The following is a 17,422-nucleotide window of genomic DNA, read 5'->3' on the forward strand; positions in this document are numbered from 1 at the left end:
CACCACTCCCAACCAACCCATGCCTCATCCTTATCTGTATCACCCAAATTGGATTGCTGCTCCCATCAGGTTCAGTTAGAACTCAGTCTGGTTGCAGCATCCTGGGATAGTGATCCTGTGTGTGTGTGTTGTGCTTACGTGAAATTGTTTGAGTTTTCCATGCTAGAAGAAGGTCTTTTGGCTGGAAGCTCAAATGTATAGCAGTCTTTTTGTTGAGCCTGTTTGCGGCACAATGTCTCCTCCCTATTGCGGGTAGCAGTATCCTTTCTATATTGTTGTATGAGCATAAATTTTTTAAAGTTCTACCCGACGAGCTCAAAGCTGACAGGGGCAGCTTGGGGCTGGTATGCCATTTGGAATGTCAACAGGACTTACCACCAATTTTACAGCCACCGGACCACCAGGTGAGAATTGCTACACAACATCTGAGAAGGGAAAGCAGAAATGCAGATGCCACAGTGCTACATAATGAGGTAGTGTGAAGTAATGCTTGGTAACTTCAGTGCCAGAGTGACACTGCAATAGTCAAACGTTGTGAAAAGACCAGAGCTCAGTGACCCAGAATAGTTATTGAAATACCACAGTGAGGCAAGGAGCACTGACAAGACTGATAAACGAGGGTAAATCTGATCTTACATCCAGAGCCAACGCGTTGTAGGTGCAGGCTCAACTCCTTAAACAATAAGGCTTTTGGAGCTCAAAGACACATTCATTCGTACTGCCATTCTATCCATGTCTCTAGAATCAGAGAGAATGACAGTCTCTTGAATTTCAGTGAAACCATGATAAGCTGATTTGACGATGGTCTACCTGCTTACTGAATTCAACACCGCAACACAGGCACATACCACAGCCATAGCCTGCCATTGCTGGCTATCAGGACATCACGGCTGAGGAGGAGACTGGTGGGCGGCCAGCCCTCCTTCACTGAGGGTCAGTTGTGGAGAATCTGCTTGCTGTCATTGTCACACTGACCAGACCTGGCACGTTTGCACAACCCCCTGGCCAAATTGTGTACATCTACTGCAGTCTTGGTCAATCTGTGGTGGGTGACCAGGGCCTCATCTTCAGGACAACTGACAATCTGCACCACAGTCAGCTGTCCTGGCCTGGGCATGTGACGGGTTGTCTATGAGAATGCTGAGGGCTGAGCCCCAGAATGTATGTGGGCGACGCCTTCCTGTGGCCATACCACCACCAGTGCAGGTGGTATCTGTGGCTCACTGACCTGCAGTGGTGATGTCCAGACTTGCTGACGAGACATCACCACTTCTTTGTGGCCTATGTTTATGCCCTGCCACCGACTGAGGTCCTGAGACAGTATGTAACTCTGTAAGCTCAACCTCAGGAATAAATATTATTGCAAATACTGCTGTGTCACTGATGCCTCCAGGTTTATATTGGACCACTCGTCCACACACAGCCATGCAATGCGACCCCAGATCTCCAGGTCACAACGTTGGTGTCAGAATTGGCTGTCACCTCAGATCTTCGGTGACAGTGGAGCCATGTGTACAGCATCAACTATCTTCTAGCAATATTAGCACAATGTAATGTGCTGAGTGAACATTTTCTTTGTTAGTGACCTTTTTATTGTATATGTGCGTCTGTTTTGGCTACGTCAGTTCACAGATACATCAGTAGCACCCATAAGGTGTCATTTGTTAAACCACAGGAGCCTGTGGATTTGTCATTATTTGAAGGGAATGTTAGGGGAATACATTTAACTCCAGCTCAGTGTAAGATTTGTAATCTGTCAGGGCTTGAAGTGCTATGTACTAAGACTGTGCCAGTCACCTGTAGGTGACAGGATAGTTTTCCGTGCCTTTGCTGCCCAAAATCCTGTGCTTCGTGTCCAACTTTGCCACACTTATAGCATTCAGGGTGCTGACAATGCTTCTGTATGTTATCTTTACACCTACATCTATAACACTTTATTTCTGCAAACAAAAACACGGTAGTCCACATGTATTTTTGACGCGATGTCGAGCTCTTCTCAATGCTTAGTGACCCTAAGCAGCAAAGCCTACCCCCCAGGATTTACCATCATTACCCTACGTGACATCTAGGTGAGGATATCACACAGATAAACACCCAAAGCCCTATTTTTGCTTTCCCACAGCAAGACATTATTTGCTTGTGTGTTTTGCATCAGTTGGTATATATCTGCATTCGTCCTTCAGATCCCATCTGAGGTTTCCACTGATTTCTTATGCTTCTATGTTAAACAACTCAATTTTTCTCAGAAGAACCTTGTGCTATTTTGCTTCTGATAATGCTGTCATAAGCTGTCAGCTAACTGCTGAAATGCCTCTGCCTCACTGGAAAATTCATGGTATAACACATGAGTCCTGTTGGGCAATGATATGCTGAAAGGATTAGTGCATAATTATTGTTTATGTGTTGGGAGTGCAGTTTCTCTAGTTTTAGTTGTTGTTTTTGTTGTTTTAAATGGCAGTGGCAGATTATGCAAGATGCCAGAGACGCGTTCTGCTATTATGGGTGATACTGTTCCTGCTTTTGTGGAGCATTTACAGGTATTAGCAGGCTTGAATTCCCAGCAATAGCTGAACAAAGAGGAGTTATGTAGGCAGGTTGAGGTTTTATAAGTTGTGGTTCAGCATTTGCAATCAGGGTGTGAGGAAGCTACGGCAGTGTTGTGTGTACCTCCCCCCCCCCCCCCCCCCCCCCTTTCTCTTATTCCATTGTCATTAACCTTAATAGTGCCTTCTTCTGGCAAATTGACAGAGAACATAACTGCATTCATTTGCAATATTAATGCTATTGCTGTAGTGAGTGGTTCATCAGATGAGGTTTCTCTCTGTGTGGCTGATTTTCAATTGACAGATAAAGGTATGTGTTATACCATGAATTTTCCAGTAAGGCAGAGGCATTTCAGCAGTTAGCTGACAGCTTATGACAGCATTATCAGAAGCAAAATAGCACAAGGTTCTTCTGAGAAAAATTGAGTTGTTTAACATAGAAACATAAGAAATCAGTGGAAACCTCAGATGGGATCTGAAGGACGAATGCAGATGTATACCAATTGATGCAAAACACACAAGCAAATAATGTCTTGCTGTGGGAAAGCAAAAATAGGGCTTTGGGTGTTTATCTGTGTGATATCCTCACCTAGATGTCACGTAGGGTAATGATGGTAAATCCTGGGGGGTAGGCTGTGCTGCTTAGGGTCACTAAGCATTGAGAAGAGCTCGACATCGCGTCAAAAATACATGTGGACTACCGTGTTTTTGTTTGCAGAAATAAAGTGTTATAGATGTAGGTGTAAAGATAACATACAGAAGCATTGTCAGCACCCTGAATGCTATAAGTGTGGCAAAGTTGGACACGAAGCACAGGATTTTGGGCAGCAAAGGCACGGAAAACAACGTCAACAAAGCAACTGTTCAATGCAAATGAGAGTGCTTCAACTGTATGAAGGAATTTCCAATAGGATGTGACATGGCCCAAGTAAATGCACAAATAGAATGTTGCTTGGCAGGCTTTGTGAGAGGCCAGGAACATAAATTTCTGGTGAACAGAGGTGCGCATATGTCAGGCATCAGCATGGTTCTTGTAGATAGGAGGAGAGTTGGGTCCCCACATTACAAATTTATTGGAGTGGGTGATAAGCATGTAGAGTCATTCGGTATGAAGTTGCTCACTTTTGGTATTGTAACTATAAATTTTCATGAAGATATGGAAGTGTTACCAGACGTGGATGGGGGGTATTTAGCAACTCTTGGGCTACAGTTTCTCAACAGACATCAAGCCAAAATTGATCTTTCGCGGTATACAGAACAACTGAGTGGGACTTTGTTTCCGTTGGGTGATATAGCTGCAAGTAAGGCGGTGTTGAAAGACACAGCCCTAATGAAAGTGTTGTTGAATAAACTGTAGACACATATGCTGAATATTGGTTCCCACAAAAAATACCAGCAGGTAGGGGGAAGTTAGTGCAGGTTTCTGTTGATACTGATTTACTATGTGAAACATTATATTCACTGACAGAAAATGAAGAACTACATGAAATGTATTGTTTTGTGCTCACAAGTGTATCATGCATAAGTAATATTAAGGCGAATTTAAGGTTCCTGTAAACCTGGATTACTTCAGCGTGAACGTGGTTAGTCTGTCAAAGGGCTTAATGATTGTCACATTAAATATATTATCTGAAGAAAATATTGGTAGGTCATATGATGACCAGAGCCGCAAGCAAAGTGTCAATGCAGCAGCATTACATGAAAAGTGCATCACATGAGAGGCAGTAATTGGCAGCCACTGGAAGCTTTGCTGCTACAGTTTATGAATTAATCTAACACAAAGGGTTCTCTAACGGCAGTATCTGTTATCCAGCATCGTGTACCTGTAGGTAATAGCTCACTGGTTCACAGAAAGCAGTACTGCGTAGTAAAGCATCTCCAATCCATGATGTAGGAGTTTATGGATCAGCAGTTAGTGGAAGGTATAGAGTACAGTGAGAGCCCAAGGGAGGGGGGCAAATGTTATCAGCTTTCCAAGAAAGTCAACAGATGGCACTAAGAAGTACATGGTCTATTTGGACGATACCATCATATTCTCAAAGGATATGCCAGAGCATGTGAAATGGTTGGAAGTCTTATACAGCAGGCTGTTGTCAGCACATCTGACGCTTAGCATAGCCAAGTGCCATTTTCCACAAATGCAGTAGCAGGAAAGGTGTTAAACCAATTCTTGCCTAAGAGACAGTCTGGAAATTTGCAGCACCACAGACTACAAAACAACATTCCTGGGTTTATGCAATTGTCACAAATTTGTAAAGAATTTTACACAGATTGGAGAACCTTTGAATTGATTGTTAAGGAAGGGTGTGAAATTCCAGTGGTCAGCAGAATGTCAAACAGCATTTGAAATATTGAAGACAGCATTAGTTTTAGATCCAGTACTGGTCTTTCCTTATTTTAAGAAAGAATTTACTTTCTCGTGTCACCGGGAGTGGGGCAGATAGTTTTATTTTGAGCCAGAATGTCAATGGGCAGAAACATCCTGTAGCCTATGCTTCAAGGCAACTGGATAGAGTGGAGCATACCTATTCCAGTACAGAAAAGGAAATGTTGGCAGTTGTGTATGGGATAGCCTACTTTCATTGTTATTTGTATGGCCAAAAGTTAAAGGTTGTGAAAGATGATGCATGATTAAAATGGATGTTGGGACTTAAATATCCATCATGTAGGTTAATGAAATGGATACTCATACCCAGCGAGTTTGGTTATGACGTGGAAGTAAACACACAAATGCAGGTACATTGAGTGAGAAGGTTTCAGTGTTGATCACGCCAGGCAAAAGTGTAACAGAGTGGGAGAGAGCACAAGTGAATAACAAAGACTGTCAGGCATTCAGGTTACAACTACAGTTCATGAAGCATGAGGGCTTACTCTTCAGAATGATGGAATGCAGACTACATATAATGATTCTAGTGATGCTAAAGGGTGCATGATCATATGTCATCAGGTCAGGAAAGGATGACAAAACAAGAGACGGACGAGTAGTGGGAAAGTTGTGGTGGAGAACATACTACTTTGCTTATTTTCATTTGCTTATATCTTATGGTATTATGTTTTGGGGTAACTCTTCCCATTATAAAAGGGTAGCTGAGCGGTCTAAGGCGCTGCAGTCATGGCGGAGGTTCGAGTCCTCCCTCGGGCATGGATGTGTATGTTCGTCCTTAGGATAATTTAGGTTAAGTAGTGTGTAAGCTTAGGGACTGATGACCGTAGCAGTTAAGTCCCATAAGATTTCACACACATTTGAACATTTTTTCTAAAAGGGTATTTTTGACTCAGAAATGGGTGGTTCGAACAGTAAGTGGTGTAAGTTCACGAACTTCTTGTCAACCCCTGTTCATGAGTCTGCACATTTTGACATTGGCGCCTCGATGTAAATATTCCTTACTGTCATTTTTTGTTAACAGTATTAGCTTATTCCCAAGAATAAGCAGCTTTCATTCAGTTAATACTCGGTAGAAATCAAACCTGCATTTGGATCGGACTTCCTTAATTCTTGTCAGAAAAGTGTGCAGCATACTGCTGCATCCATTTTCAATAAGCTACCATTTGAATTCAAAAATCTTGGCAGTAATCCACACGCTTTCAAATCGAAACTGAAGAGTGTCCTCATGGGTCACTCCTCCTATTCTGTTGAGGAGCTCCTTGAAAAATTAAGGTGATTCTTCTTGCATTGTTGATTACATTTACTTAAACATACGCACTGTCTTTTTTCGGGTTCATAAACATTTATTTTTATCTGCTTTAGTTTTATGTTTTAATTTCATGTACTGACATGTTCCATGACCTTGGAGATTTGCTCCTCCATTTGATCCTATGGAACTTGATGTGTAAATAAATAAATAAAACAAGAAATTGTAATGTCGAGTTGTACTGAAAAGGACTAGCACCATGTGCATAAAGTAGCCATCAGAAAGTCTCTTTGCAAAGACTACCATAGGTGTTTAAACCTTTTCAGTTGACTGGACATGATATCTATAAATAAATATGTACTAACTATTAAATACCATTTTTCAAGGTTCTTATCAGTGGCGGAAATTCCTGATCAGCAGGCTTGTACATTACCCAGGCTCTAGCTAAATTTGGATTGCCTGATACCTCAGTTACAAATCAGGCACAGATTTTCTATCAGATGTGATGAAGCAGTTATTTATGTACTTTGTATTCGAAAAGTTACAGACAAACCCAGAGTCAGGTGTGTCATTTTTCATATTACGGGATGTGCTACTGATCAGTCATCAACAGACATTGAGGTTGACTGTTGATTATGTGGGAGATAAGGAATGGAGTTCACAGATTACAGCTTGAATTCCTAGGATTGCAGGGGGACAAAATTGTCACCAAGGTGTAGGGTGAACACTAGGAACCAAGGCTGTCTTATGGCAAACATAGAGCTGAGCTGACACAAATTTCTGCATTGTACCTCGGATACTATTTCTTAGGAAAAAGAGGTGGGGGGATTGGATGCAGGAGGAAAAAATACCAAAAATTGTGTGTTGAGTGGCGAATAAGGTACATATTTGGGAGTTGAATAACATGATTATGCAAGTGCAAATGACGGTGACACTACCGAAACCATAGTAGATTCGCATACCACACAGTTGTCAAGTTTGGAGTAGGGCATCTGAATAACACCAAAATAATACATGAATTAACCGTAGGGCTAGCCCAGTACACCCAGAATGCAATGAAAACAGTAGACAGTGATGTGGGGGGAATACAAAAGCGACTGAGGTTACTGGACAGGTAGAATAGTACTAGCCAGACTGTTATGGGCATTTGCAGATAAACTCAACAATGCAAGACTGGGAGTGGGGTCATTAGAAGAAGCGGTCTACTATGTGGGAAATGGAAAATTGAGTTCGATATTATTGACAACACAATAATTCTTCACAGGGTTGAGCTTGCAGAAAGAGAATTTCCTGTGGAACTAAAACATATGACAGAGATGTCTGAAAAGAACTTAGTGATGTTTTACTACAGAGACACCATGGAAGTGAATATAAACAGAACAGAAGTTGTACATGTGGGTCTGACTGCCAATAGGAGGGATGAAAGTGCAGTATCAGTGTTATATTGTTTACCCTTATCCAGAAAGATGAATGGTGGGTAAATGGGTACAAGTAAAGGGATGAGAGGTCTTAATAATTTCTGAGCATGGAGAAGCTCACACTCTCCTGTCACTAGGGTGTTTGAAAGACATTTTGAAAGAAAATATCGCTACTTTTTGAGCCAGAGAAGTGCAGACTCACACACAGACATGCGAATGCAAGTGTTTCTGGGGAAAGCACAGGCAGTGGAATGTCAGGAAAAAAAAAATTGCCATCACTGCCTCATTCCCAGAAGGTACGAGCACATTGGATGTACTGAGGTTTTCTGTTGGGAACTTGGACCATCAGGGCATGGCAGAATTTGAGCTAGTTAATAGTGGTATGTTGGTGAATGGCCCATCTTGTGAGACAGCTGGAGCAAACTTCTGTCTCCCAGCTACACTCAGTGGTACAAATGTACTCCACCTAACCCACTTTGCATTCTATTGGCCATAGAAACCCGTGAAAGTACAGCCAATGTAAACTCTAACCTACCTTAACATCATCCTGAATTCTGATCCCATACATTCTTTAGATAAATTAATAGCATCTCAGCAAGACAGAATTTTGAAGGGGCAATGTTTCAAAATATTCAGCAATTTCAAGAGTAACAATGCCGAAATGCGCTAACTATAAGTATTACGACAACTAGTCTTGCCTTGTTTCTAGTAACAATTTGCATACTTCACTTTTGTCTCAGACAGAAGTTTCCATTATCAAATTCTACCAACACATCGGAAACATGTTGAGTGGTTAATTTACATAACCTGTGAAATATAAACTATGAAAATTTCAAATTTGTTGTAGCTTGTGAGAACAAAAATACGAATAATGTAGTATAACTTAGAAAAGGATTCAGTAATTGAGTAGGACTAGTGAACAGAGAGGAAGTCCACGTAAGTCAGCTCCCATAAGCAACAAGTTGGCGCAGTGGGTGCAGTGTATTATTATATATTTAAATCTAGGAGACTGTTGCAGATCATAATCAAAGGCAAAATTGGGGACAACTTTTTTGGATCACTGAATAAATTTGTTGCCATGCTTAAACTTTTTTATTATTCTAACCAGTGAGCTCAAGGCAGAGAGGTCTAGCTCTAGCTGGTGTGCCAGTTGGAGTGTAAACAAGACTTACCAGGTGAACATTGCCACAAAACTTCCGTGCGAAGAAAGCAGAAATGCAAACACTTCAGTGGTCCACAACAAGGTTGTGTGAAATAATGCTTTATAATTTCAGCGGCAGAGGGCCAAAGCAATAATCAAATGTAGCAGAAAGACCCAAGGTCAGTGCCCCAGAAAAATTACTTAATTACCACAGCGAGGCAAAGAGCACTGACGAGACTGATAAACGAGGGCAAATGCGTTCGTACACCCAGAGCCACTGCATCATAGGCACAGGCTTGACTCTTTAAATAACGAGGTATATGGAGTTCAGAGACACATTCAGTCATGCTGCTATTCCATCCGTGTTGCTAGAACCAGAGAGAATGACTGTCTGTTGAGCTTTAGTGAAACCACAGAAAGTTAATTCATCATGGTCTGCCTACTACCTGCTTGCTGCCTTCAGCTCAACAACTCAGTCGACCTGATGCATGCCGCAGCCATGATCTGTCATACCTGCCTACTGGGGCATCGCAGATGAAGAGGAGACTGGTGCATGACCAACTCTTCTTCACTGAGGGTCAGTTATAGATCATTTACAAACTGTTATCCTCAAACTGACCAGGTATTGCATGTTCATGCAGCCCTCTGGCCTACTTGTGAACAACTACTGCAGTCTTGGTCGATCCACGGTGGATGATCAGGGCCTGGTCTTCACGACAACAGACATCCAGAACCACAGTTGGCTGTCCTCACCTGAGCTCATGATGGACTGTCTACAAGAGCACTGAAGTGGGAGCCTCACAGTACCGCAGAATATTTGGTGGGCGACCTTTTCTGTCCCCTTACTGCCACCAGCACAGGATGCGGCCGTGGCTCACAGTCCTGCAGCTATGGCTCACTGTCCTAGTGACTGTAGCTTACTGACCTGTGGCAACAGCGACATCATGACTAGCTGACAAAGCGTCAACACTTCTTTTCAGCACATGCTTATTCGCAACCATTGACAAACACCCTGAGACACTTTCTAACTCTGTAAGCTCAACCTGAAAAATAAATGTTATTGCAGATAACACTGTGCCACTGATCCTTCAGTTGTAAACTGGACCACTCACGCACTCTCTGTGCTCGGCCTCCTGCACACGACAGGACCCCAGCACTCCGGGTCACAGCAGTTTGGAAAGTAGAGCACAGTGCCCAAACTCCATATTGGCTGTTATAAGTGATGCTATTGGTAATTGGTACAGGTGCCTTCGGATCTGGTGTATTACTTTTTGGAAAGCCCTCAGTATGACCTTGTTGAAATTCAGCTAATTGCCTGTCTTGCATTTTACCAGGAACTTGTCATATTTACAAAGTTTACCAACCTTGTACAATGGTGGGATGTCAGGACCGGGAGAAAACTTGAATGTAGTCCAGTTCACGAGTGCCAGCTATGTGGGTGCACTGGGGCTCGAGCATCCACATACGTAATCTTGTGGGTGTACCACACTGATAAAATTTTTAGTTTCGTAAAAACAAAATAAAATAAATATTTCTCACTTGTCTGCATCAGAAAGTAATGAACTCGTAAAACATTTAGATGGAAATTAAAATTACAACTCTGTTCGTTTCAGATGTCTTTGTGCAAAGGCAGCCAAGCACCACACTCCCTGCTGCTTGCGCTCCTCTGGCCAAGTCAAAGGCATTCCCCACAATAACAGTCATACTGTACAGTGAATGGAATCCCATCCTTTTGACTTGTTTTCATGTTTCCTCACAACTGACATATTACAATATGCCCATTACATTCGTCAACAATTCTTTTAAAATAGCAGCTTACCAATATTGAGCGTAATAAAGAATAATCTAAGATGCAAGGCAGCTGATTGTTACAGACTACCTCGACAGGTTTTTTTAAATTTTTTAAATGTGAAAACAGTATGGTTTAATATTTCAATGAAATTGTTTTCTCATAATGTGGATTGCTATCATTCTGTTTGTTGAGATAATGGCTTTGAAGGACGCAGGAGCTGTGCCATTGATATGCACTCACAGAAATTTTGAAAGTTGCCACCCTTGGTCCAGTTGCACCTCAGAACTGAATGAGTCAGAAAATGGTTTTTACTTCTTTCTTCCCCCAAGGAAACCAAGGCATATCATATGAGCTGAACAAGACCAGACACATCAACTATGGGGAATTAGTTCATGATTCCTCTTTAAACATTATTAAATAATGATTTTCTTTTATTTTTGGGAATGGCAATTATACGCATCATATTCCATCATTGCTTATCATAGATTGTGTTGTATCTCGTTAAATGCAGATCTCATTCATATGCCGTAATACACAGAAGTATCTCCAGGTTTTTCTCATGTCTAGACCTTTATTTTTGAAATTGTATCGGCTCTTGATTAGTGATCTGTCCCGTCCCATCTTACAGTAGAGCAGTCCACTGATTCAAAGATTAAATTGTATCTGGATTTCTATTTTGTTTTAACGTTTTACAGTGGTTTCTCTAGAGTCAGGGAAAACTAGTCTTTGCACCAAAATATCTCATTCTTTATATTTTAACTTGTATTCAGTCTGGATGTTATGGACTTGTGCAGCCTGTGTAGATTGAGTAATATGAACTTTTGTTTTATACATTTTGTTTAATGGACAAGTCTTAATTAGTGCCATATTTTTGTTACAGGCAGGTGCACTTTTACCAACTGTGAGTGGTCAATATTCAGATCATGATGGTGATATTACTTTTATGGGACGTGTGATGGCCAGGTTACCTGTAGATGTTTACATTGGCAAACTTATTTTACTTGGACATGTTTTCAGTGTTCTTGGTGACTGTATTATAATGGGTGAGCTGCAACTTTATAGGATATGTAGAATGTAAGAACTTCGTAAGTAGATTTTGTGTGCTGATCAGAATATTTTAAATTTCAGCCATGACAGTCTTTCTGTTGGTAATTGATGTGGACTGGTTATGAGTTTTACATTGACAGTTTCTTGTGCCAGCAGATGATAATATCTCCATACATTTTCAACATGCTATGCTAAAGTATTGGTTTTCATAAATTTGTGAACAACTTAGGAAATCATGTATTGTTTCCACAGACATTCTAGACAGTGGGTTGTTCAGTAAATAATACCTAAAATAGGAGTACTGCTAGGTAATGGCTAAAGTAGGTTAAAGTGAAGTCCAAGATCAGCTGTGTTAGGAATTTCGTGTCACAGACACTTCTCCTGACAAGGTGAATTGCACAGATGCCGTTAATCATGTAGATTGGCTCATCACAAATCAACAATTGGCTCCACAGTTATTAGTGAGCAGTGAAAGTGCATGTGCAATGATTGAGACTCTAGCATATACAAAGATATGCTCAAGATAAGGTTGACAAAAGCTTACAACTAACCATAAGATTCAAAGAAAAAGCATTTCATCTGAACTGTTGGAGCAGTTTGCCGGCCGAAGTGGCCGTGCGGTTAAAGGCGCTGCAGTCTGGAACCGTAAGACCGCTACGGTCGCAGGTTCGAATCCTGCCTCGGGCATGGATGTTTGTGATGTCCTTAGGTTAGGTAGGTTTAACTAGTTCTAAGTTCTAGGGGACTAATGACCTCAGCAGTTGAGTCCCATAGTGCTCAGAGCCATTTGAACCATTTTGTTGGAGCAGTTTGAGGTCAGCAGAGAGGACCTTCTTCCATGGAACATTACAGGTGACAAAACATGGGTGTGTCACTTTGAGTGGGGAACAAAAAGACAGTCACTGGAGTGGTACTCCCGACAATTTCCAGAAAGAAGAAATTCAAGGCAGCTCCCTCTGCTGGCAACGGTATGATGACAATCTTTTGAGATAGTGATGGTCTCATTCTTGTGGACGTCTCATCAAAAAGGGTTGGTCATTACTTTAGAGGCTTACGTGAAAACTCTAAGCAAACTCAAGAGTCGTTTCTGATTTGTTTGGTCTGACAAGAATCAAAGAGAAATCTTGCTCCAACATGATAATGCACACATGCACAAAAGTCTCAGAACCTGGAAACACACAGCCAAATTGACTTCTACATTATTGCCTCATCCACCCTACATCACAGACTTGGCATACTTTCATTTGTTCCGACCACTTAAGGATTCTCTATGTGGGAACATGCTTTCTGTGTAATAAGAGTGTAATTTGTGCCATGAAAACATGGCTACAAACTTAGGACAAGAGCTTTTACTGACAAGGAATACATGCTCTTACACAATCCTGATGTAAGGATGTGGAACGTGATGAAGACTATGTAGAAAATAGTACACCTTAAAGAAATGTTGACTGCTACTGTTACAAAATTCTAACTCTTAAGAATAAATATGTCCTGAGAAAAATATTGTGGGGCATAATGTATTGAAAGACCCTCATATTATGGCTTGTGGCAGTGGATCTCTCTACCATGGAAGCAGGAGCCTGGATATGCACAGTGTTTGTGTTCCTTTAGTAAGAATATATGTTTTATTCAAATGTTTTTATCCCAGTCTTTGATCACAATATCAACTCCTTTGATGATGACTGGTGTCAGTCAATAATGACCATCTTAAGATCTACAATATAAAAATATATATCTAGTGGGCAGTCTGTCTCTCAACACAATACAGCATTATATATCACAAGGGGACTGATGACCTAAGATGTTAAGTCCCATAGTGCTCAGAGCCATTTATATATCACACTATACTATCATACAACCAGGGAAATCTACAGATAAAATATGGTAAAGTGTACCTGTTCTACACCATGTCCTAATGTGATACGGCTGTAATGGCATCATCAAAACATATAAATATACTCAACACAGCATCGTCACAGAGATCTAAAATATGGTATAAAATAGGCTACATCATCCACACAGTCATTTTGCAACTGGCTACTGAGGTGCAGTAGCTACCAAAAATCTGTTTGCCTACATCCTTCATAGATGTTGCTACTGTGGGCTTTGATGTAGTCATCATTTACGTAAGAAACATAATCTGATAAAAACACATTAGGTAAAATACATGTAGCAGATTTTTAAATATTGATAACTACTATAGAAACCAATTTTGATACAGTAAAAGACGAATACAGTTACCCATATAAAATTTTTAAAAGGAAATATATAAAGATAATAGATCTGACACTTTTGCGGCAAATTTATGGTCAAAAATAAAATATACGTAATACATTGCCTGTAGCAAACTATAAATTACCTGTGAAAGATAAAATGTCTATATGACAAAAAACTGAAGAAAAAACAGATCAATGATCAGTGCTCTTTGTTGGGCCACCAGCCAGGATGTTACGTAGGCACACAGCGATTGTGAGAATTTAACCACTAGAGGGCTTTTCATACATCGTGATTTGTCTCCCACAGAAAACGTTTATACAACATATTAACAGTCAATAAATAAAATTATATAGTCTGGCCATACATTCCACATGACTAGGTAGGATATAATCAGTTACACGATTAGGTTTTCCGCTTCAGTCTGGCTTACAACAGAGTCAACAGGCTCTGTAAACTGAAGCAGAAAATCAGTACTGAGGTAATGACTATTAGATTCAATAAGCTGTGTCTTGCAGCAGGTGTCACACCGAACTCTGCAAAAGTGAACATTAAACAGCGGTCAGCCATTGCCTTCTCAATTAAAGCCAAAAGTGAGCTAAACTAGATTAGGGCTCAACTACGTGAATCGTATAAACATAAAGACTTGCTAAGTAAAGAAGCTTTTGCTTTACATTTGCAATTAAGTAACGAACTGTCTAGTACTCAGTTTCAATTTCTTTGGCAAGAAATTTATAATAATGTTGAAAGAACAGAAAAGAGGCATAACAAAAAGTTAGGCATAATGCTAAAGTGTGCTGTGATGAGTATATTTATATGTTTTTATGATGCCATTACAGCCATATCACATTAGGACATGGTGTAGAACAGGTACGCTTTACCGTATTTTATCTGTACATTTCCCTGGTTGTATGATAGAATATTGTGATATGTAATGCTGTATTGTGTTGAAAGACAGACTGCCCAGAAGATATATATTTTTATATTGTAGATCTGAAGATGTCATTATTGACTGAAATTGATATTGTGATCAAAGACTGGAATAAAAAACATTTGACAGTGTTGGATCACTGTTCATATTCATGACTATGTCGCAGCTGGTGAAAATAGATGTTTTACTACAGTTGTTGTTCTGTTTTGTAAATCATTCTACAGTATATGATCAGGGCTAGCTACTATTTACCATTATTGTTATATTGTTTCTGTTTGGCACAAGGACACAGGATGGGAAGGAATTGCTTACTACTTATCATATTTACACTAAGCCAGAGGTCTTCAAACTATGGCCCTTGGACCGCTAATGGCCTCTGAAGGGATTTTATCCGGCCCATGCTTGAGCAAAAGTTTATTAAAAATAGCATGATTTCTTTCGCTTGTTTAACTGTATGAGGCCGCTAGGAGTATCTTGTTCATAAATGACAGAGGTGCCACCAGGAACACCCTGCATGCAGCTGATTTTAACTCCCTGCCTCTGTTTAGTGTGTTGTTTTTCTTTCTTTCAAATACATATGAAATATGTCTATTGCAACTAAAAAGAGAAAAGTGGGTGGTGAGTGAAGTATCTTCAATACAATATGGACCGTGAAACACACTAAAGAGCAAAAGAAACCGATATAGGCACGCATATTCAAATGTAGAGATATGTTAACAGTCAGAAGACAGCGCTGTGGTTAACAATGGGATATAAGACGACAAGTGTCTGGCACAGTTGTTAGATCGTTTACTTCTGCTACAATGACAGGTTATCAAGATTTAAGCGAGTTTGAATGTGGTGTTATAATTTGGACACAGCATCTCTGAGGTAGCAATGAAATGGGGATTTTCCTGTACAACAATTTCATAAGTGTACCATGAATATCAGGAATCCAGTAAAACATCAAATCTCTGACATTGCTGTGGCCAGAAAAAGATCCTGCAAGAGCGGGACCAACGACGACTGAGGAAAATCGTTCAACGTGACAGAAGGCCAACCCTTGCGCAAATTGCAGGAGATTTCAATGCTGGGCCATCAGGAAGTGTCAGCGTGTGAACTATTCAATGAAACATCATCAATATGGGCTTTCGGAGCCGAAGGCCCACTCGTGTACTGATGATGACTGCACGACACAAAGCCTTACACCTCGCCTCGGCCCATCAAGACCGACATTGGTCTGTTGATGACTGGAAACATGTTTTCTGGTCGGATGAGCCTCGTTACAAACTGTATCAAGTGGATGGACCTATACGGGTATGGAGACAACCTGATGAATCCATGGACCCCGCATGTCAGCAGGGAACTGTTCAAGCTAGTGGATGCTCTATAATGGTGTGGGGCATGTGCGATTGGAGTGACATGGGACTCCTGATATATCTAGATATGACTCTTGCAGGTGACAGATACATAAACATTCTGTCTGATCATGTGCATCCATTCATGTCCATTGTGCATTCGGATGGACTTGGGCAATTCCAGGAAGAAAATGTGACACCCTACACATTCAGAATTGCTACAGAATGGCTCCAGGAGCACTCGTCTGTGTTTAAACACTTCTGTTGGCCACCAAACTCCCCAGACATGAACATTATTGAGCATATGTGGGATGTCTTGCAACGTGCTGTTCAGAAGAGCTCTCCAGCCTTTCGTACTTTTATGGATTTATGGACGGCCTCACAGGATTCACTGCGTCAATTCCCTCCAGCACTACTTCAGACATTAGACAAGTCCATGCCACGTTATATTGCGGCGCTTCTTCATGCTCGTGGGAGCTCTACACAAAATTAGGTAGGTGTACCAGTTTTGTGGCTCTTCAGTGTATTTTGTTGTGGATAAAGACAACAAACTAATGTGTGTTATCTGCAACAAAGTTATTGCTGTTCTTAAGGGGTACAATACTAATTGCAACTACAAAAAAGACATGGTGCATAGTTAGATACGGAGGTGCATTAATTTAATTACAGCTGAACTGTTTCCTGAAAGTACTGAACAATGTAAAGCAGCCATTCTATCAGAAAATACTGTGGCATGCGGAGTTGAAGACATTGCATTTAATTTATCCAGACGGTTGCAAGAAAAGGCATCTAAGTTTGCTTGGTGCTGTAGTCCTGGACAAATCTAGAGACATCTGATACTGCTCAAATCGTCTTGTTTTTAGGGGTATTAACACAGACTTCAAGGTTACTGAGGAAGTAGCAGATCTGATTTCCTTGCAGGTGCAGATGGGGAAAGAAAAGTGTGTGGCAAATATGCAGGTTTTGCTGAAAAATTAAACTCATAATGTGAAGCCAGTAGTGTTACCAGAACCTTGAAAATACACTTTGTGCAAAGTCAGTGGATATACCCTGTAAGATGAAGCATGAATTTTTCTTGTCTATTTCATTCAATCCCAATTCAAATATTTCCTTGAAGAGATGGAATATTTGTCAAGTGATATCTTATACCACAAGGCAGTTACATTAACTTGTGTTAAAATTTTGCCACTCTTCTTTTCTTTGAGAATGGATTTCCAATATTTCTGAATCAGAAAAACAACCCTTTGGAAGGCCTGTTGGACAAAGAGTTGCTATGGAAACTACCTTTTGCATTTGACATTGCTCTTCCATTTCTATGAAATTAATAAAAAATTTCAAGAGGATCACTGTGTCATTTGTGATCTTTA

At 40.6% G+C, this 17,422-nt stretch overlaps 1 protein-coding gene across 3 annotated transcripts in view; it reads left to right on the forward strand.

The window, feature by feature from the left end:
* Window positions 1-17,422, forward strand: part of LOC126092186 (probable ATP-dependent RNA helicase spindle-E) — a 272,749-nt gene that overhangs the window by 62,425 nt on the left and 192,902 nt on the right. For all 3 annotated transcript variants that reach the window (XM_049907663.1, XM_049907664.1, XM_049907662.1), the window contains exon 11: window positions 11,407-11,569. In XM_049907663.1, coding sequence (XP_049763620.1) covers window positions 11,407-11,569 — 163 coding nt within the window. The remainder of the gene's footprint in view (window positions 1-11,406; window positions 11,570-17,422) is intronic.

The sequence above is a fragment of the Schistocerca cancellata genome, chromosome 7 (assembly GCF_023864275.1).
Source record: "Schistocerca cancellata isolate TAMUIC-IGC-003103 chromosome 7, iqSchCanc2.1, whole genome shotgun sequence".
NCBI classification, from domain to species: domain Eukaryota; kingdom Metazoa; phylum Arthropoda; class Insecta; order Orthoptera; family Acrididae; genus Schistocerca; species Schistocerca cancellata.